This window comes from Tribolium madens, unplaced genomic scaffold, assembly GCF_015345945.1.
Source record: "Tribolium madens isolate multiple individuals breed KSU strain unplaced genomic scaffold, Tmad_KSU_1.1 Scaffold_20;HRSCAF=117;Tcas5.2_LG4, whole genome shotgun sequence".
In the NCBI taxonomy this organism is placed as follows: domain Eukaryota; kingdom Metazoa; phylum Arthropoda; class Insecta; order Coleoptera; family Tenebrionidae; genus Tribolium; species Tribolium madens.
The window spans coordinates 12164102-12186866 of record NW_025400985.1 but is presented as its reverse complement, the minus strand read 5'-3'; the positions used below and the strand labels follow the sequence as shown (position 1 = coordinate 12186866).

At 33.4% G+C, this 22765-nt stretch overlaps 3 protein-coding genes across 4 annotated transcripts in view; all 3 read right to left on the bottom strand.

Annotated features, from left to right (window-relative positions):
• LOC123004976 overlaps window positions 1-11833 on the bottom strand; it is a 20252-nt gene extending 8419 nt beyond the window's left edge. The window contains exons 1-2 of one of the 2 annotated variants that reach the window (XM_044398546.1): window positions 11474-11833; window positions 236-371 (exon numbers count right to left, since the gene is read on the bottom strand). In XM_044398546.1, coding sequence (XP_044254481.1) covers window positions 236-371; window positions 11474-11684 — 347 coding nt within the window. In that variant the 5' untranslated portion in view covers window positions 11685-11833. The remainder of the gene's footprint in view (window positions 1-235; window positions 372-11473) is intronic. The other variant, XM_044398545.1, reaches the window with a different exon arrangement.
• Window positions 11834-11957: 124 nt separating this feature from the next.
• LOC123004977 (malignant T-cell-amplified sequence 1 homolog) lies at window positions 11958-12883 on the bottom strand. The gene is made up of 6 exons (XM_044398547.1): window positions 12786-12883; window positions 12580-12732; window positions 12429-12529; window positions 12245-12378; window positions 12132-12199; window positions 11958-12084 (listed from the first exon to the last, which is right to left on the bottom strand). The coding sequence occupies exons 1-6, from the start codon at window positions 12794-12796 to the stop codon at window positions 12003-12005; spliced, it is 549 nt and encodes a 182-aa protein (XP_044254482.1). The 5' UTR covers window positions 12797-12883; the 3' UTR covers window positions 11958-12002.
• A 450-nt stretch (window positions 12884-13333) lies between these two features.
• Window positions 13334-21549, bottom strand: LOC123005478 (eukaryotic translation initiation factor 4 gamma 2). Its single transcript, XM_044399260.1, has 6 exons — window positions 21226-21549; window positions 16603-17512; window positions 16289-16545; window positions 14957-15128; window positions 14043-14896; window positions 13334-13991 (listed from the first exon to the last, which is right to left on the bottom strand). Exons 2-6 carry the CDS (start codon window positions 17456-17458, stop codon window positions 13929-13931), a joined length of 2202 nt encoding a protein of 733 aa, XP_044255195.1. The 5' UTR covers window positions 17459-17512; window positions 21226-21549; the 3' UTR covers window positions 13334-13928.
• Window positions 21550-22765: the final 1216 nt, after the last annotated feature.

Genomic DNA, 22765 nt, shown 5'->3' with positions numbered 1-22765 from the left:
AAAAAATCAGAAGAAATCAAAGAAAAAAACTGGTGTGTAAAATTTAAAATGTGGTTTACTCCTGATATTTTTCATTACTTACAATAAAAATTCCAAAATACTCTATAAATAGATTGAACATCAGAAAACTGCATTTGAGAAAAAATAAAACGCATTATTCTTCGTTTAGTTGTTTTTTGACCTTAAACTACGTAAAGATCGTCCAAATTTTCTTTTTTACTTCTTCTACTCTCACCTAAAATTAGTGGACTGAAGAGACGTTATGGAAGTAGTCGAATGTGTATTTCCATAACTTGGAAGAACTTCACGTGTGATATATTCTTCGATGAATTGAAGGGATCTCCCAGAGGCCGCATAATCGCAATAAACAGCTGGAATAAATAAAACGCGTCAGTTTGTATGCAGAAAAGGGTTCAAGAGGGTAATGGATGATAAGAGTCGTGCACTAATTAAAATATTGCACGTTTTGGAGATAGCATGACCTAGAAAAATAGCTTAAGAACTTATCAAGACAATAACATTGTAAATTATGGGTGAAATTAATTTCGCAATTCGTTATGTTTCTGACAGTAAATGTAAACAGATTATCAATAATGAATTTGTAATTCAACAAACCTTCGCGCCACAAGAGCAATGTTTAAATACGCCTACGAAGTGTTTAATACCAATGACAAACATCATTTCACCCCGTCTGATCTGCATCAATGTCAAGAAAAAGCCTTGGCACTTTGAAACAAATTCAGTCAATCATCCCGATGTGAAATATCATTTTCATTTGCATTAATTACCGGAAGCAATATAATTCAACCTTCCGTGCAGAAACTTACAAAAATCCATAGGTTGCAAATTACATTCAAATGCGACTAACATCGATTTGAATTCTTTTCAAGTAAAGGTTAACTCGTCGCTTTTTAAATCGTATGACAATCAACATGCAAATTAACAAAACTCGATTAAAAATTCCGCAAAGGYAAACCAATTAATTAAACGCTAACTTGACTAAGATAAAACGAAACTGGTTATGGCCAGATAAGTCAACAATCATAAAGGTGTCCAAACAGTCGTCACAATTGATAAAAATCGTGATTTTTTTATAACACATTTTAAGCACATGACAACAAAAACTCATTATCCTGCTTGCAAATGTTGACTGGAAACAATACACTTGTCTTATTAGAGTTCCTTGAAGACTTGTGACACTGAACGTCAAACCGAGCCAATTTTGTATTATGTAGATAAAGTGTATAACAGTATAACAATAATTTTACACAACTTTGCAAAGTCCATAAGTTAAAACAGTGCAATCAATAGAGTTTCCTGAAGTAAGAGAAAGACGAATTATACAGCAAATCGAAACAATTTGTTGTTCCTATGTCTACATATACAGGGTGCGCTAGAACTCGCGTCCCAGAGAAAAATACCATGTAAAGTAAGATACAAGAAACATGGAATAAATGTTAAAAAAATTCTATATGATGAAGTTATGAGAGTTTAAATTTTACACTTTGACTTTACATATTAATTTCTCTTGAAAAAATAGTTTTTCAAGGTTTTTTGCTACAAACAATTAGAAGAGGTATCCTAAATTGTAACTCTGTTTAATGTTATTTGTGGCGTTTACTGACAAAATTTTTATACAGTCGGTAGACATAAAAAAACTGAGACAAACATGACAATTCTATAAGTCGAAAAACCAGAAGTTTGGCTTTTTACAAATAAGGTTGTAAAAGTTATGACATTGTCACAAACATCAAGTTGGAGTTCAGTTTTTYAAAGCTGTCTACATTTACAAGGGTTTTATAAATAACACAAGTAATCTAGCATCTCTTTAGGTTCAAAGAGCTTCAACGGTCATTTTTAAATTGGGTGACAATTCAAAAGTTTGGTTTGGTACACATTGAGCAATTGATTGTACCAGTTTTTTTTGTCCACCAACTGTACCTTTACGTAATAATTATTAAAAAAAAAACAGATACAAGATCATCAGTATCATTAAATAGACACAATCATGTCAAATGTCAAAATTTTTTGACAGATAATTTTTTACATATTTCTAGTATCTTATCTTTCTTGAAATTTTTCTCCAAGGCGCGAGTAAGTATTATCGTATCAACAAGAMATTACTCCCTAGGATTTAGGKATATTCGTGCATARGTTGACATAAATTTGGTTACGTGGGTTTGTAGCGACAAACAAAAGATATTGTAACTAGTGTCAAACATTTACGTTAAGTCACCTGTCAGCTTGTATAGACAACTCAATTGACAGTTGACAGCAAGTTGTCAGAAAAAGTCAACCGTCAATAACAAGGGGTAACCAACCCTAAGCATTCAAAATTACTTCTGAAAATTCTAGTTACAAACAACRTGGAAAACGTAATTTTCCTAAAAATTCAAATCCTAGGTGATAATTTCTTGTTGACAAATCTGTAAGTATTTATTAAATTATGAAAAGAAATTAATTGTGTTTTAAATAAAGTGTATTATTTGTTAAATTCTCTTTCAAAATTTGTAGAAAATGAACACATTCCTAGAACAATTTAGTTAAAACTTAATTGAACTGAATTACATGTTCTTCTTACGATTTGTCATTTTTGAAARCTAAACAAATTTGTGAAAGCACTGGCTTTGGCACTGCAAAACACTATAGAGTTCCTATATTTGAACTTTTAATTTTTAATTGTGAATTTTTATTTTACAAATGTTTTTGCCCTAAAGTCGATATGTATCCAATTTTATTGTTACATACATYAGCCTATGTATATAAAAAATRAGAAAATTGACATTTAGTKTCCCAACTCTTCTAATATACTCTAGTTTTATAATTTGTCATCACTTGTTTCAAAGTTAAAAACTTGGCTAAATTAAATTTTCTACATACCGGTGTGAGTAAGATTTCAAATAACAAAGTTATGAAAAAATGATATGCTCTTTTTACGATTTGTCATTTTTGAAAGCTAAACAAATTTGTGAAAGCACTGAATATGGCACTGAAAAACACTATAGATCTCCTATATTTRAATTTTTAATTTTTATTTGTCAATTTTTTATTTATAATATTTTACAAATATTTTTGACCTTTTGTTAAATTTAAAGGAAACGCCACCAATCTTATTGTTATACATCAGCCGATGTACAGAGTGTTCAAAAAGTCGCGCAGTTCCTTGAAAGGGAGCAATTGGGTAGTCCCCCAGAGTTTTGAAAAAATGTTTAAAAAATTCTATCTATAAAAATTTCGAAGTTATAAGAGTTTAAATTTTGCACTTGTTTAATGTTATTTGAGGCTTTTATTGACAAAATTTTTGTACCTTTAGTAAATAATTATAAAAAACATATACAAGATCATCAGTATCATTAAATAGACTTTAAAAAATGTCAAATGTCAAAATTTTTTGACAGATAGAATTTTTTAAACAGTTTTTCAGTACCTACTCTGGTGGACTACCCAATTACTCCCTTTCAAAGAAGTGCGCGATTTTTTGAACACGGTATATAAAAAAATGAGAAAATTTTTAGTGTCCCAACTCTTTTAATATACTCTAGTTTTATAATCTGTCGTCACTTGTCTCCAAGTTAAAAAACTTGGAAAAATTTTTTCTACATACCGGTGTGAGTAAGATTCAAATAACAAAGTTATGAAAAAATTCCATAATTACAGCCTACGCCTTACACGTGTCAGTCGCATTATTAGCGGTATTCGTTTCGTTTTTATCTCAAAACCAACACAAAATACAAGGAAACTTCCAAAGTTCGGATGCTWCAGCTGATTATTGCAAAATAATTTCGAAAATAGCAGGTGAACCCACTGCCAAGCCTTGATCTAATAAATTTGCAAAGATATTTAGAAAGTTGTCTTGGAGGAATACTGCAACTTCGAAAACCAATAATTACGGAGCGTTTAATTTAGTAATAAATTAATCGATGAATTAGGAATTGATACCTTAACATTTACTTAATTACAAGAGTTTAGTAGGCCGTCAATTTTCTTGGAAAATCAAACTGCACTTATATAACGGTTGTCCCAATACTCGATACAACGATGCAAAAAATTTGAAAAAATCTACGTTTGATAAATAGTTTTGTTTACAATAAAGTTGCAGATAAGAAATGTCAAACGTGGGCGATTCGCACCTTCAAAAAAATAAATAAATGTTTACTCCACGTTAAAAAACTTATCGAGACCTTAAACTTGAATTTATCACCTTATCGACACTAAAATCAGCATTGTTTTAATAAAATGGGAATGCTGGATCGCAAGCAAATCAAGGACTTTTCACACTCTGAATATTTGTTTGAATAAACAGCGGAAATAGTGTGAAAATGAATTTTTTGGACACTATTTATAAACCAGACAGTATCAGACAGGAGTTGATAAGAAAACAAAGCCCACGCGTAAATATTATCTGATTATCTAATTCCACAAAACATGCAAAACAGTTTGCTTCAACTAATGTTTCTTATCAAAACTCGATTTTATGATTTTGTTTGTTCCATGTGATCATTAAAATTTAATTGGGCTAAAACAAAGCGACACACTTAAAAAGTGGCACGTTGAACCCACCCCTGAAACAATTTCAGGAAATTGAAAGTAATAATTAACTAAACTAACGTGTTTCCAGAGCAAGGCTTTGTATTTTAACCCTCAATAGWTTTCTAATCCTGACCCACATTTATATCAGTCCTTAATGATATCAATAGGACCCCGAATCCTTCCACTTATCACGAATGATTTTTCTTGTTTTGATTTTTCAATTAGTGCTAGTTGTTTATTGGAATTTTATAGCAACTCGTCATTTTATCGCTCACTTGGCATATTTTATGCAAGCCATGTGTAAAACCGAATGTGGGGGACACGTGGCTTGAAGAATCTGCGTATCTTACAAATCCATCAATATTTATTCAAGTATAATACCTAGTCAAGCACGTGTTGTATTTTGAAATTATCAAAACTTGAGTGAAACAAAACGTTAACAAGGCTGGAAAACGGCCAAAACCACCACAAAGTTGCACTACAATTAATTTAAATCCCTGAATTAGTGATCTTTCCCAGTGTTGGTTGGCAAGTCGTCAATATTTCTAAAAGTAGACATGGTTCGTGATCTTGAAAAAGTGCCATAAATACAATATGAAAAATATCGGACACGAGACGGGTCAAAGTTGCCACCCTTACGAAATTAGTATTTTTAGCACACAAAGAATTAAGTATTTAAAAATTTAATAAACGACATGATGATAGCTAAATGTAGGACACTTTTTGCTACAATTCATACACGAGCAAATTAGACATTTTAGCCTTGTACAATTTTTTATTAGCGTCTGCGAATGTGAGACTAATTGAATACATGAATTGTTAAACATTGGGTTGGGTAAACGTTATATAATCGAAAAGAAATTTCTCATCAAAATGCATGAGTTTACCTGATTTATTAGCAGTGTGAAAACATCCAAAAAAGTTAAATACAAACATTTTAAACAAACAAAACAAATATTTTAAGTAAAACTGTTTTCTTAACCCATTTTTCCAAAATATGCGGTTCACCAAAAATCCAAAAGTATTATTCTTTTAGATCTCTCTTTATTTTAATTTTTTACAGATGATTTTCCAAAAAAACAACTCTATTCCTCATTTTTACAATTTTTTTAATGAAGATTAATTAAATTTTCCCAGTCATCAAAATTCGATATAATTGTTCAGTTATAGTGATATAGCTAATTAAAAAAATTCTGAGTCTGGCAAAAAATTTCCCATGGGTTCATGAACTTATTTTTTCTGTTATGAATCTTTTAATTCACTGAAGTCGGTCATAAACTTGCAGTAAAAGCCGTTAACAAATTTTCAGGTCTACCAAACTAAAAGCAATAATTTTTTCATTCTTCAGTTTTTCACATCAATGAGACTGAAAAAATATCGCTTATATGATAAAAAATTTGTTCTTCCTTTTAATCCACTAAAACTTTCAAATTACATTGCGACAGGAAAAAAATAAATTAATAAAAAATTTTAAGCATAATAAAAATTACAATTCCAAAAAAGTAAAACACATTTCAACCCATTTTTCAAAAATTTGTGTTTCACCAAAAGTGTTATAATCTCTTTACTTTAATTTTTTATTTTTTCACAGATGATATTCCAAAAAACAAGAAATTACACACTTTCTATCCTTCATGTTTAGAGATTTTTCTTAATATAGTCCAGAATTGGCGATTTTTAATTTTCCCAGTCATCAAAAATCGATAGAATTGTTCAGTTAKTGAAGCTAATTAAAAAATCCCGAGTCTGGCAAAAATTTTCCGATGGGTTCATGAACTTATTTTTTCTGTTATGAATCTTTTTGATTTACTGCAGTAGGTCATAAACTTACAGTAAAAGCAATTTTCAAATTTTCAGAACTAGCAAAATAAAAGCAATATTTTATAATTCTTGTTTGTTTTTATTCTGTTTTTTTACTTAACTTTAGTTAGTAAAAAAAAGTAGAACACATTTGTTTTTTCTAAAACATTTTCTGAGCCAACCCGGAACAATTAGTACTAAAAAATCACTTCTGGACTAGATATAAGAAAACATTAATATAATTTCTCATTTGAGCACTTAGATGATAAAAAAATTTGTTTTCTTGTTATTCCACTAAAAGTTCCAAATTTTACTGTGACAACAGAAAAAAACCAAATAAATTAATAAAAAATGGCAAACAATACGAACTATAATTCCTACTTGACAACAAAATACTTGCAAACAAAGAAAAAATATCGTGCCCAACAATAGATTTAATCTTTTGATCCTATCGTCGCACACATGTCTAGAGTGTGCAAATTAAAATGTTAATAAATTCGTGTTATTTGACCACAAATGAATAACCTGAAAGGATCTTGTTAATGGCACAATTTCAAGACACTTGAATACTCCACAATGGAAATGAACGTTCTAATAATATGATTCGTCTTAAATTGAAACTGAATYAATTGCCAACAACGTATTATCCCAATAAATTGGCGCTTGAGTGGAACATAACCGAAAATTTCGTGTTTTGACTCACATTTTCGTAGATTAAAATCCCAAGGTTCAGCCCTTCAGTATTTGTTACGACTTATCAGTGATGTTTTTTAAAGTTATCATTATATAAATTGACATTTCCTTCAATGTTTTTGCATATCGTGAGATAACAGCCCGTCTTCCTAAACACTCACTTGAATGTGAATATCCTTCAACAAAAAAGCGTCTTGGTTGAATACCAATCAATTTATAAATATTTATGTTTGATGAAATTGTTTTTTGAGCTCGGTAGCCAAATTGGCGTCATCCAATCGTTGAACTGGCTGTCCAGTTATGTAAATATCGATAAACTTTGAACTTAGTGCAAAATTGTTTTTCCAGCTGGTAATTTGCAAAAAGCCATCAATCACGCAACTGGTTGCGTAAGGAGGGCCCTCGAGTAAATGTCAAATAGGTGCTATTACAGTTTCGTAATGGTTTAGCTAGACATTTGGTCGCCTTTCATTCCCTCCAGCTGTACTTGTTTTGATCAACCTTATCAAAGATTTATTCATTTATGACGATGATGTCATCCGCTTTTTATTCAAATTAATTGTTTGGCATGTAGAAAGTTGGGAATAATGGTCGCAAAAGTCTAATTTATGACACTGTTTATCCACGCGTGTCGCGAATTCGGTGGCCTTGTTTTGGCCATGAAACGTTTCAGCCGGGAATGAATTCGATTCCAGAGAGAAATTATTCGAAATAAATGCGTTTGACGCAACTCTGAGCAATGTCAAGGTTGAAAAATCGCAAGAAAGTTTATTAATCGTAATTTTCCGGGTTATACATGAACTTTCTATTTTTACCACTTTCTCGATTTGAGGAGGAAAAGGAAGTCGCACCCAATAAAATTCTATTTTTGATATTAGCATCGCTTTGTGCATTCTAAAATTAGAGGTTTCCGTCTTTTTCGAAAAAATTTTCATTGACGTTATTGGTGTTATTGAAACGCGTATTCGTCTCGATTATATTAGCTGAATTGCTTCATCAGGGTCGGTTTTGTGTTTCATTTTCTGTTCTACTTGTTCTTGACTGTTTCCGTGAATTAACTAACTCATTTAATAAATTTGTCCTGTTGGTCACTCGAGGACAATTAAACCACCTAATCTCTCCCACAATCAGTCAATGTCAAAGGGTTTTAAAAAAACGCGAGGTCAATGCCTTTTGCCTATAATTAACCCCCAGGTGGACTATTAATAATAGGCATCATTTCCTGAGTCGCTACACTGCATCATCATTCCACAAAAGGATTTTTAACGTGTCATTACTGTTGTTTCCTTGAAAAGCTACGTCAAAACAACTCCGAGACATGCATTTTCCTTGAATCGATTGGGGTTGTTCGCACTTCTTTTACATTTTTCATTGTTCAATTATAATGTCAAGCGTTTCGTGTTGTATTGAATGGAGGTGCCCCTTTTTCACCGGCTATTTTTAACCATGACCAAGWGACTGAAAGCGATTTTATTTCTTTTTGCCACGCGAACTGGTTGCCATTCATGACAATAAGAGTAATTAATTCTTTAAGAATAGTATTTTAAAAAACGAGCGCTACGAGCAGCGTAGTAGCGAGTTGAGGAACAAAAGATTGCTTGAATGGCAAGGGAGAAAACAAATCCAAGAAATTAAAAAAAATTATTATTYCTTTTTTTCAAAAATTTAGTATTGTTTGTTTAGTATTGGTTTTTTCAAATTTTCGGAACAAATTAACAATTAACAAAATTTATTAACTGTTAATTTGAAAAAATTAAATCATATTTTTTTTGGATTTTTTTTAAATCTATAAAAAAAATTAGGAAATAATACAGGTACTGAAAAATTATTATGAAAAAAAATCATTTTTAATTTTTTTTAATTAATTAATTTAAAAAAAAAATCTAAATTATATACAGGGTGTTTAAAAAATCACGCACTTCCGTGACACTGTGTCATCGGGCGGTGCACTAGACAASAAGAAAAATGTAAAAAAAAATCTCTAAAAATTCCGAAGTTATGAGAGTTTAAATTTTGCACTATAACTATTTATTTCTGTTAGAAAAATAATTTTCCAAGTTTTTTTGCTACAGGCTATTAGAAGAGGAAACAAAGAAGCTGTATCCTAAATTGTAATTCTGTTTAGTGTTATTTGTGGCTTTTATTGACAAAATTTTTGTACCTTTAGTATATGATTATAAACAAACATATACAAGATCATCAGTATCATTAAATAGACTTAAAAAAAGTCAAATGTCAAAAAATAAATGTCAAAATTTTTTGACAGAGAATTTTTTAAATATTTTTTCGGTACTCTGGGGGACTTCCTTTTAAAGAAGTGCGCGATTTTTTGAACACTTTAACAAATAACTAATGGAAAATTGTAAAAAAGGTTAAAAAAATGAGAAAAAACAAAMATTTTTCAATTTTTTCTCGCACTATTTCTTGAGATTGCGTTATAACCGTAGCATACAAAAAAATTTGCCTATAAATTTCAAAGCTTGAAAATGTTCGTTTTTTTAATCTAAATACGACCATTTTTCAATGAGATACAGCATTGCAAATTACAACTTTTCAAAAATCACCAAAAAAATTACAGCATTACAAATTACAATTTTTAAAAAAATCACCAAAAAAATTAGGAAATATTTTTGTTCCCTCTATTTTTTTCCGGTTTTTATGTTGATTTGAAACATTTTCAAATTTAGGGAATTTTATGTCAGTTGGTGATATCACGAATCACCATCATTTGTAATTTGAAAATCAACTTGTAAGGTTTTTGATGTTCGCCACCAAAAATTCGGAAAGTTGAAAATATTATTGAAAAATTTACTTCCAACGGCATTGTCACCAACATTAAAAACATAAAATGCACTAGGCTGTTAACGCACCCAAAGGAGTTTGCTAATAGTCTTGTTGGAGACTCAAAATAGAAAAATAGCTAGAAATGGTGGTCAAATCCCATCAGATTCGAAAATGTTTTGTTGAAATTATTGTATACAGCAATTTTTTTGTTTCTGTTAAATTCTTGCCAAAAAACAAGTTAAAAAAGCTTCACTCTAATTTCATTGACCGTTCATTTTTTACATAAAACGCTCGTAAAAGCCAAGTTTCAATTAGAGGCCTTCGACCTCACTTAAGAAAAACAGGTGGTTAAATAGTTGGGCCAAAATTAATGCCTCTTCCTTTACACACAATTTGAAAAGTCAGTTTGGCGCATTTGGTTACGAAATTGGCACCGTCTCAAGAACCACAAATTGCCAAACATGTTTAAAAAATAAAATCGCGATTGCGATTCCAAGAACAATATTTGCATACAAGTTGATTGAAAACTTGTCAAGTGATTCGAGAAAGGGCGATGAACTGGTCGATTTTTCACTCAAAGGGTAATAATATGTTTGTGATCAGTTTTCGGGGTTATTGTACGACGTAATAGTGGCCCCACCAGCGATGGTGTGGGGGTAGGTCACCCCGCGATCGATACGACGGCACGTGCACCCCATTCCCGAAAACAAGACCATCCCTTGGCCCACTTAAGTCGCAGTCGGTTCGTTCAACTTGAAGTTTTGCTCCCACCTGAGTTATTACTGCAGCGACACACTGTCTAGTGGTTACGCAGGATGAAAGCAAAATCGCGACTAATTTTATGGGGCAATTAGCAATTCCGCGAACAAATTATTTTATTGTCTCTGAGACGAGCTGCTGGCCTATTTGACCAATTTTTGCAGCGACCTCAATTCGGTTCGCGGAAATTTGCGACATTAGACGCGATTTTTTCCACAATTAATTGGGCTAAAAACGTAACATAAATAAATAGCGGCTACCAACTGCAAACTTGAGGTATTTTAAGAATTTTATAGGCTGTAAAAAACCAATTTACAAACAAGTTTTAACAAATAATTATTTTTGTTACAAGTACCCAAATCTAAAATACAGTTTTTGCGACAAATTCTATTTTCGGACGAGACGAAGCCGAGCAAGTGAGTTATTCGCAAAATAAAAAATATTTTATCAAGTCAAAAAAACAGTCATTTTAGAAATTTAAATTCATCCATACTACATTTTTACACTGACGCAAATTTTCACCGCTAATTGCAACCGTACACAAAATCTTCAAAGATTTCGCCTTTTAAATAAATTATTCAAAATGATAACACACTTCCATTGTGTTAATTATGCTTGACTTATGAATCACTCCTGCAAACAAAACAACCTTTGTAAATAGCAAAAATCGATTTTGAATTCATGATTCGGTCAAAAATTAATTTTTTGGCAATGAAAAAATTTAAATGTTGGGAAGTTATTTGGCAAAAATCTCTGCAGGAGCGCATCACGTGTTCCATAAAATCGGAATTCAAGGGCGATCAGTGCATTTGTGGCAAAATCCATGTATTAATAGCAAACAAGCTGGCAATGTCACTTCACCGGATTTATTTGTTTACTACAATCCCAGTCGAGACTTAAAAATTACCTTTTCTGCGCCCGAATGGTCCCAAAAAGGCGTTATTTTTCCCGATGATGTTATCATCAATGTATTTAATTAATTTGGTGGCTTCTTCGTTCTTCCTGGGAAGATTCGCCGAACTTGGTCTTTGTTTCGGGGATCGAAGAGAATAGTCTTCAGGAAAGGTAAAGATCTTTCTGCTCCCGTAGGATTTTCTTATTGTAGTCGTCGATGTCATTTTTTACTCATCATATGGCACAACATAAACATACGCCGGTATTATGTCACTCACACAACCGTATAGCACTGAACACCGATTCCTACTATCAAAACCAACATTGCTATCGCTGTGGAAGAAACACCAGCAGGAATCGCTGAAGCCAAGCTTGAGGACGATCGATTGAAGCGAAAACTACCGAACGCAGCAGGAATTTTTCCTGTCATGCGCCGGCATTTATGCAACCAAATGTACACCAAACCGGTGTATATGATACCAAATCAAAAACGATTATTTATTTATAAAAATTGTTTATTGTTAGGCAATAAATACAAAACGTTACTTTACAGGTTTCATTTGCCATAAACCATCATTTAAATAGTGGCAGTTTTCGACTCCTATTCCTTTATTAATTTTCGTTCTGAAACATTTGCCTTTAACATCAACCAAAACCATGAAAATACTTACATGTCCTCGGTGGATAATGTTGTTTTACCAATAGCCAAAGCATGTTGTTTACCTTCTGCCATAATGGCCTTAATTTTAATTAGTTAATTAGTTTTATATAATTTTTTACTTACCACGACTGTGTCTTTCGGGACTTCAGTCATTTTTGCTCCAGGTGACGTCAGTCCCGGGCACATTATATTCGCACCGCTTAATACAAACCTAATAGCCCCCTTGTCGACTTGCAGCATTGGCAGGAAAAACGGATCTGTGACACACTTCCATTACATTAAGCTCAACAAAATGGTGAAAACGTACATTTGTGAAGTAGTCTCAATGTCGGCATCCACTGACCTTCCCTATGCCTGAAAAAGAGCAGCTCTCCCGCTGAATTCACAATAATTTCTACATGGTCATGGCTGAAAATAAGACTAGATTAAAACGGACTTTTCGCTAAATAAATTCTCACCATTTTACTATACGCAGTGCATCTTTCTTCGGTAAAATATTGTCGATAAAACCTTCCAAATGGGGGTAACAATCCACAAGTTTCGACCGGATCCCTTTCTGAACCGAAGATTTCAACTGCAAAACACCGGAAATGCTTTCCTTTTCATCGAATCTGTAAAAATAGACGTTAGCGCACAAAAATAGAGCAACTGTTCYAAAAAATACTTTTTAAACATATTTTCCGAAAGTAAGGCAATTTTTAGGTTAAGTTAATTGCAGCTGTCAACACCCCGGCCGATGGAGCCACAAGTAATCAAATCCTGTGATCAAATCCACAAAATTTTTAAATTTAATTCCAGTTTATTAAATTCTCGTAAAATTCCCCCAGGCTAAACTGTGTGAATCTCTTAAAAACGTTAAAATTATTTAAAAAAAATGTAAAGATAAACCGGCAACAGCTTAATAAAAAAGTGCATCCAACATTTGATATAAAATCGAATCCACCAAATTCATCCGATAAATCAAATTGCAGAATCTAGGGGATTTAACTTCAAAAGTTGGCCTCACTAAATCCCTTCCATTACACAATGTTGCCGTTTTAATTTTCCTCAGTTTTGATAAACAAATAATAAATAAAAGATTCTTTGTAATTAAGAAATATTGAATACCCTAATGATAAAATTCAAATTATTTTTGTTAATCTGCAATTGAATATATTTCAATAATCGAATATTGTGTGATTGAGGATGTGGTAGTGGGGTAAAAAAAGAGAATTAAAATTTACGTCGATAGCAAAATACCACCGAATAGTTTATTAACACAATCATATTCACAAGGACATGATTTTATAATTTATGTGAAACATTGACTAATCTAAGTGTATTGGGAATTTAACTATTTCTTCATAACAAAATACTTGAAACAAAATAATAGGACATTCATTACATAAACGGAGAACACATTGTTATAAAAGTATATATTATAGTTTGAAAAGCTCGAAATATAATTATTAATTTATCAACACAGTCAAGAGTGGTAAGTGCGGGTACARAACCACGTCACATTCAATTTGGGTGGCAATCATGCAATAGGTATATAAACTTACAGATCTAAATCACTTTTCCTATTATTCAATTATTAATCAATTAAAAATTATGTTATAAAAACATCACGCACACAAACGAACAGCCAGTGGGTTGTGACAATTCCACATAGAAGTTGTTCGGCGCAAAAAAAGACTTAATTTTCCTCGACTACGAAACCATTGTCGACACCAAAAACAAAGTAAATACAGGACTAGAGTCCCAGTGTGTATTTAATAACTTAAATTAGCTTTAACTTTTCCTAAATGACGAGCGCATCGACGCTCTAATCCTCGCCCTCTTCCTCTTCAGATTCGGCCTCCTGCAACCATGTGAGCCACTGATTCACCTAACAATACCACATTTTATTAAATCAAAAGCAAAAACCTCTATTTCAAACCTGGAACAAAGCTTGTCCCTTGCCGGGATAGGCGTCAGTGACATCCTCCTTCCAGTTCAAAAAGGCCTCCTCGTCGACAATCTCCAAGTCATAGAGGGCCATAAACCACCTGAGTAGTTGCCCTTTCGGGAAGTTTAACGAGTACAAGTGCACCTGCAAAGAATACACGGCGACGAGTTGAAGATGAAGCTTTTCCCTTAGAAACGCATGCAAAATCGGCTGATAACGTTCCAGCATACTTTTCTCTTTCTCCGCAACGGCTTTATCGTCGCCACTCGCGGCCGCTTCCTGCGTTATATACTTCAACAACACCGTCATGAGTGCATTTATAAAACCCGGATCGTTGAAATTCGACGGATCTAAATTCTCCTTGATCCATTTATAGTACGATTGTGGATTCGGATCGGTATTTAGCTGTCTCGCTAATTCAGCTTGGATGCGCAACAATGGATATAAAAATGTCAAATCGCGCTCTTCTAAAATCTCCGAAAGACGTTCTTTAGTCTTGTCACTTTCGGGCAACTGTGTCAAGAGATTAACTTTGCTTTTATTGAAGAGTTCRGTGAGTTCGGGTTTGCCACGTTTCTGGTGTAAATGTTGCAACACGACGAGGAAAAGAGGATAATGAGCACCATTGTCGGTCAACGATGCCACTTCCGATAGCAAAGTCAGATGTTCAGTTATAGCAACACTGAAGAGATATGCAACAGCATTTGTAGCTTTCTCGATCTCGTTTTCTCGTTCGTCTAAAATGTTGCATAATGACTTGAAGGTGTCTTGAAGGGTGTTACTATTCACGGCGTTCTCTTCTTTCAAATTACTTAGGAATTTGATAAGCTTCTCTTGTTCCACATCTGAGAAAAATGATAATAAATCAAGTTTCGCTACGTAACTTGTTTTGAGTTGAAACCTACCCGATTTATCTACTGCAATTGACAAACCGTGCAACATTATATCCTTGGCGAATTTATCGGGGACTTTATGCTCTTTATACATATTAACGGCTTGCTTCACGTCGATATCACCCTTCCAATATTCGTCCAAAAGCGACGCGAACTTCTTCAAAACTTCATCYTTTGTTGGACCCTAGCATAAACGATAACTCTTAGAATTTGCACTATTGCATAAAATAACCTTTGAATAACCATCAATGATTTATGGGTGACCAAAGTACAAAATATAGTTTGTTATGAGTGAACAATAAAAAACTATTTGCGTCATAGCAATTTGCTACAAAATTTTTAACATTTATTTCAAATTAGATAAACCCCAAGATACATAAAAAATTAGGAACAAATTGGTTAAGTTGTAAAAAGGGTGTTAGCACGCGATATTATGCTTAAAAAACATCGATTTTTTAAAACGTGGTTACAGAAATAATCTAAATTATTTTCTTTATTATCCCTCATTAATTTAAAAAAATTCTAAAACTGTATTGCATCATCAATAATTAAGTAATAAGTATTATTATAGTTATTATTATAAATTAATAGTTATTTGTTCGACGAGTCTGAGTGTAAATCGGACGCATTATTTCACCGAGTGGAACCATGAGTGTTAACGAGTGGTTTATCATTCACGAGGTGAAGACAACATTTTATTCTTAGAATTAGACTCAACAAGGCTGAAAATTGCTTTACATTTGTTAAAAATAATCTGACGTTTGGTATTGAGAAATGCCAAACAGTTGTCAAAACTTCCTTACATGAGAGAAAAACCGTAAATTTTAAAAGTGTCGAAGAATAAAAATTATTAAACAATAAACAAGTGCATTGATACTTTGCGGACAAAAACGGATCGCAAAGTCATCTTGTTAACTTTACGTGTGAAACGGCCCTTACATAATAACCTGACTTGAATGTAGTCTCCTGTCATTTTGACGGTTTTAAAGTTTTAAAAAGTCAAATCTGACGTTAAAGCCTGGTTTACAGTAAAGTTTCAGAAAGTGTCAATTTTTTTTTATTCATTATTAACGATCAACAAAAACTTTTTTTTCTCCTTTGTTTGATTAAACTTCTGTTCTGTTTTCATTATAAACTTACCTCCTCTGCATTGTAAAATTCTAAACAGTAAAGAATATTAAAAAACACAAAATTCTCCTTGCAAAACGTGAGTTTCTCAATGTTTTAAAATTTTTGCCAATTAAAAAACAATGGTTTCAATAAGAATTATCTTCGTATTTAAATTAAATGTAAATATGATATAAAAATAAGTGATGGTTGAAAAAAATCTTGAAAGAAACCTACCTTATCCTTCTTTGATTGTTTTGGCTTCTCAGAGCTTACTTGTTTGATGGGTAATGGTTCTTTATGTAAGGTAGCTGGCGCTTGTTTCATACTCTGAGTAAACGATGGTTCTATGGTTCTACTATTCATCATGTTGTTTGTTTTAACTGAAGCTTTATTAAAAAGCATCGACGTAGGTCTCAATTCCACGTCTTCGATTTCTTCTTTTGGCATAATGAAGTTTTTCTTGAAACGTGGAGCGATTTCTTTGTTGCTTTCTGCAAGTGTCAAATATTAAGTAAATAATTTAGTATTGTTTTTTTTTATATTCTCACGATTGTTGTATTGTGAATTGGCATTATTCTGGTTGTGCTTATACTGTCCCCTTTGATTGGAGTAGTTATTATATCCGCTGCGTTGGTTGTTGTGTCCGCGAAATCCTCCATCTCTTTGATTTCCAAATCCGTTGATACCGAAAGTATTAGTTGGTATTAAATTCGGTGATGATGTTAAATTGATGTTCATGATCATGTCGTCGATGCCGGTTCTGGTCTTCATCGGATGTCGGAACAGTTCTGATCTTTCGCTGTCCCTTTCGTGATTGTTTCGATCCCTTCTATATCCCGGTCGATCGTCGTCGGCCGGTCTGATCTGATTAATGGGCATGGGGCCTTCCACAACCGTTGCCTTTCTCGGCACCCACCCATTATGTCTCAAATCGATCGTATCTTTCAACATGAAACGAATCCTTGGCTGTAAATCCGTATTAGCCGCTAGTAATTTCATACGATCGAAGTACTGCTCCATGAGTTTCTGTCCCTTGTTGGTGTCCAAAATGCGACCGCATGTTCGCATGATTTGACACAAACATTCCAAGTCCTCGGAAGGATCGTCGCCGCGGCGCACCAGTAACTCCTGGATGCACCGGTGGAGGATACCCTCCGATAATATCTCCAATTTGCCGAGCTCACCGATAAATTTAATATTGCCAAGCATTTTACGCTTGGCCACCTGACGACGCTCCTCATCTTCGTCGTTTAAGCCGGAACTGATCGATTCCAAAGCCGCCGCGCGGTTGTCGAATTCTAACTTGCACTTGTTGAGCAGAAGAACACGAAAGGTGCACGTGCTACCGTCGGACTCGAAATTCGGAGCTTCCTCTGATAGGCGCTTGCACAGCTGCGCGTACATAGACGAGTACTTCGGCTCGTCGAGGGCCTTGTCAAAGATGAGCAGGATGACGCCCTGCAACATCACAACATGAAATTTTTCTCATTTAAAAAACATATTGTATTTCAAGAAAATCAAATTAAACAATGTACAAAAAGTGTCGATCTCATATTTCGACACCAATCACCAGAAAATAGTATAAATATTATTCAAGGAGCGTATAATAATGACTATTATTCACGAAGGTAAAGTTTAAAAAAACAAGTCGTTGACGAGTTTTTTAATCACCTGAGTGAAAAATAGCCATTATATGCGAGTAGAATACTATGCTTTATCTACCACTATAAAATACTTTCGATTATTGATTTTTTTCGATTTTCGATTTGACAAAGTTGACGCTTTAATTTAATTAATAAAAATGTCAAATTGYGTTCAAACTGTAAGCCATACAAGGAAGAGTCGTGGAATATAAATTTATATTTCACGGAGTGTAATATGAACTCAATTATGTGCCTATACAAACATCATAATAGTCGCAGATAATAGTATATTATGATACGAGTTTTATAAGAAGCATTTTGTCCTCGCTGCGCTCGTCGTGTCCAGTTGGAGACAAATTACTTTGGTCGTCAATGTCTCTTGAGTGACATTAAATTGTAAACTATGCGTTAAAGCTTGAATTACATTAAAGTGTCAGAAAAGTGACGACCAAAGTATTTTGTCTCCAACTGTCCTAAACCCGTGCGTGCAACAAAATGCCTTATAAACGAGATAACAAATACAGTATTTTTTCTACTTTGCACTAAGCACTAAACAAAAAAAGTAAAATTTCGGAATGTAGGGAATTTTGCAAGTTGACAACATTGCGCGGTGGCTAGGTGATTGAAATAAATTAATTTGAAACGTCATTATTTAATTCGTAAAAATGAATTTCGAAGGTGTTAAAGACGTTTTGCAATGTACACTTCTATTATAGAAATACGGACCTCGGCGGCAAATACGATGAACAATTTATTCCCTGTGAGATCACGCCAATATTGTTCAGTAAGTTGACGGCAAAACCCACCTAACCACAAAAATCTCAAAAGTAACAGTAAGTACCTTTTATTTTACTTTGTCCTATGACCTAAAGGTATGCGTAAGCACCACGATAATCATAATGTTCATTCTAAATATTTTTTGCAATGATTAATTAAACCAAATTTCGTATTTATTATCGTATCAGTAAGAAATTACTCCCTAAGATTTAGGGATATTCGTGAATAGGTTGCCCTAAAGTTGGTTAGGTTGGTTTGTGGTGACAAACAAAAGATTTTGTAATTAGTGTAAAAAATTTAGGTTAAGTTACCTGTCAGCTTGTATAGATAACTTAATTGATAGTTGACATCAGGTTGACAGAAAACGTCAACCGTCAACAACAAGGGATAACCAACCCTAAGCATTCAAAATTACTTCTGAAAATTCTAGTTACAAACAACATGAAAAACGTAATTTTCCTAAAAATTCAAATCCTAGGTGGTATACGTAATTTCTTTTTGACAGTTTGATAGAAATACGGTTAGGTCGCCAACATTATAAGACTAAATTTCCCTCTTTTTAGTGTATTTTTTTCATTTGTTTTCAGCGTTTCAGAAACTAGAAAATACATAATTTCTCATATAGTAATTTAATATTCATATTCATGTTGAACCTAAACCATTGTCTTTATTATTATTTTTTAAGTCGGTAAATGCCATTAGGTACGTCATATCAAAAAAAAAAAAAAAAAAATAGAAAAAAAAAAAGATCATTACGAAATATCTTGTCTTAAAAGATTAACATCAACCAAAAAAAAAGGAAACAAAAAAATAATTTTCCTATGACCCTAAAAGAAAGAAGTTTTTCCACCCTAATTTCAGAAAAGAGAGTGGCAAATCTGTCAAAATTAAAATAAAAAAATAAGCATAACCTCACAGGAAACATTTTACGTCCCCCATAGAAACGGAAAAACATGCTGCTAGATTTAATGACGAAACTGAGATATCAAGAGAAATTGTTAGTTATGAAATTTTTCTTTCTTTCTTACACCAGAGGAAAATGTCTTTTCCTCCCTGGGTCGTTATTGCCCTCTAGAAATTTAAGGCAGTAAGTTCCACCTGTGGGAGAAAAAGATACACTTTCCTCCCTTGTAATACAAATAACTATTACTCGCATCTCTTGCATAGTGAGACAGTTAAAAATTAAATAAATAAAAACTTGAAAATAAATATGTAGTAATTTCTACATAAAATAGTAAGTCTTAAGCATAATTTCAAAATAATTTTGGCAGAAAATTAAACAAACAAAAATTATAAAAAAAAATAAGTAAAATAATAGTCCAAGAGGTAGAGAACTTTTTGAAACTAATTTTCCAAGTGATTTTAAATTAAAATCGTATATTAATTTAAAGGAGATGGTGTGCATGGTAGAAAAAAAACCTAATACGCTATACCGGAATAACTCTTAAAAAATGTTGAGAGGGTGAGTCCTTTAGACCTGTATGTCTAGGAAACCTAGAACCCCCTCAAGATAGCAAGCAAAAGGTTTTTGTTTCAATTATCTCAATAAATGGATAAAACCGATTTATAAAAATTTCATTTGGAGTCATTTTTTTGTGTAAAATCTACGGTGCTATCAAAACTTGTGTTTCTTAATTATGAGGGCGAGGCACTGTGGTCATATTTAAGATGTAAAATTTTACTTTGGAAGAGGTGTTTTCAAATTTTTCTAGCGTATTCGGATTTATTGCCTATTTGTGCTTCAAAAAATGTCTCTTGTATTCGCTTGTTTTTGAAAGAAAAAAACGATATTTTACTTAAGATTGCACTTCCAAATGTAAAATAATTATGTATATTTTTTTAATATACAGGGTGTTATGTAAATAGAGCAAAATTTTTGGATTCCTTCAAGCAAGACTGTTAACGATAAATCGTATTTTCTTTTTTAAATGTTTACATTTGCAAGTTTCAACTTATTGAATGTCGAATAAAAAATACTCTTTATTCAAAAACGATGATTCGTTTGAAAAATTTAGATGATATGACTTCAATAACCATTTTTTTCGATTTTAGTGTTATTTAGAGACAATCATTTTATCAATTCATCCTTAGAGTGTAAATGACTGATCACTCTCTCAATCTAGGAACCCTAGATTAACCGAGGTTTTGATTTATCTCTAAGCCAAAAAAGTTTCCAAAAACTGACCTTTTTTTTGTTTTATTCGTTTGTTTGTTATATTGATGTTTCAAATGACGATTAAGCCAGTGGTTGTCCGTCGCAAAAGAATGACAATTACCTATAAAAGTTTGACGTTCGAATTTGAGAGGAAAGGTTGCCAAACTAAAATTTTAAATTTGATGCCAACTTGAGGATAAAAATCAGTCATTTACAGTCACCCGGTACTTTTTTCGATATGAAAATAAAACAAAATTTGATCCTTTAGCAATAGACGTACTTTTATTTATTTACCTGTAAAACTTTATTTTCTTTATTTAAATTAATTTTAAAAATAAAGATACTTATCTTTACTTTTAATCTAGCCTGCGTTATATTAAATTTCTGATTAAAGTCGTCTGTGACTTTGAAATAAAGTTGGCAAGACTGAATTACAGGTTTTACTAATTGTGTCAGGTGACGGCTATGCCAGTGGCCGACCCYCGGAAATGCATGACAATCGACTATAAAAATGTGACGTTTGATTTTGATCGYAAATGTTGCCAACTTGGTGGTAAAAAAATCCAGTACGGGAGTGAAAGTGTTTGTGGATTTACCTTTAGGATGACGCTCGAGGAGAGCTCGATGCGGAGGAGGTCATCACTCAGCTTCTGGAACTTCTCTGGGGTGAGCTTGTTGAGGATGCCGCGCACTTTGCGGAAGACGAGGTCGTTACGGGACTCGGGGGTGAGCGCATCTTGACGTCGCAATGTCGATGGAGGGACCCAGCGTCGCTTCACGGGGGGAACAGCGTCCTTCCCCGAATTACGAGCTTGTGGCCCCGTCTGCCTGGGGCTCTCCGTCGTGGTGGTGATCGGGCGCGCCTCGAAAACTCTCGCTTCGCACCAGTTCAAATCAGTCAGGCAATACGGCCTCCTCTGCCTGTGTGCACACAAAACACAAATCATTAAGCACCTGACCATTGTACAAAGACGCCAGGTCGACGACCCGGACCGCCGCCAGAAGGGGGGATGCACTGATCTTCTCAAGGTCCTTGCCACATACCAAGGATGTCTCACACACGGCAGGTGGCCGTGTGGCGGACAAAGGACCACAACCCGACCAAAGCACCCGCCACCTCAATGTCAAGACCCCAAAAACTAACCAATCACGCGTGGGGGCACGACTAAATTCGCACCCTAAATCGCAAAATCGACCACAAATTTGCACAATTTAGAGGCATTTATCGACGGTTTCAAGCTACACATGACGCATTGCATTGTTCGGGAAGAAAAAACCTCGTCCTCTAACTCAACGCTTTCGCGAATTTTACAACGCCAAAAACCACGAAAAAACTACTTACCAAGTTAAAACAACGCAAAAACCGTGCAAATATAACAATTACAACTAAAGTGGCTTCGAATAAACGCTAGAAAATCACAAGAAAATCACTTACTGGCCGTAGCTTGTTGTTTGTGAGGACACTGACTGTCGTATGAGATCGGTTACTTTCGACGTTCAAGAGAATGGAACTTTTACCGAGAATTTTTACTAAAACCACTCAATATTTTACCCACACACCACGGAAAATTGTCAACAATTAAAGAAATACTTTTCACTCACTTTACTCGTTACTTTAAATCTACTTTAAATATTGACAGACAAAAAGTTTCCAAATTGACAATAATGAAAGTTGAATTTAGTGCTTAACAGGGCTACCACGCGCCGAAACTCCCTAGATGCTCAATCGATTTCCTTCCTTCCACGAAATTCGAATTATTCATTCGAAATTCCGGCTACTTATTATCGTTAGCTAAAAATAGTTCGTAAACACCAAATATTTTGTTGTGCTTTCTTTGAGACAAAGCGTGAAAATCAAAACATTTAACTTAATTTTAAACCAACACTTTATTGATTTTTAGAATAGACTAGCGTTTCGCTGAATTAGACCATCAAAAAATTAAATTTTTCAAAATGTTTTTTTATTTGAAAATATGATTGCTGAAAAAATAGTCGTGAAACATTGAGCGGGACTCGATTTTAAAAATGCGGTAAATTTAAGTTTTTAAAGTGCAATAGTGGTAATTTTTGAATTTACCGTTGGTACAGAAAAAAAAATTATTGAAACAAAAAAAATWGTTATTTATTCGACGAGTT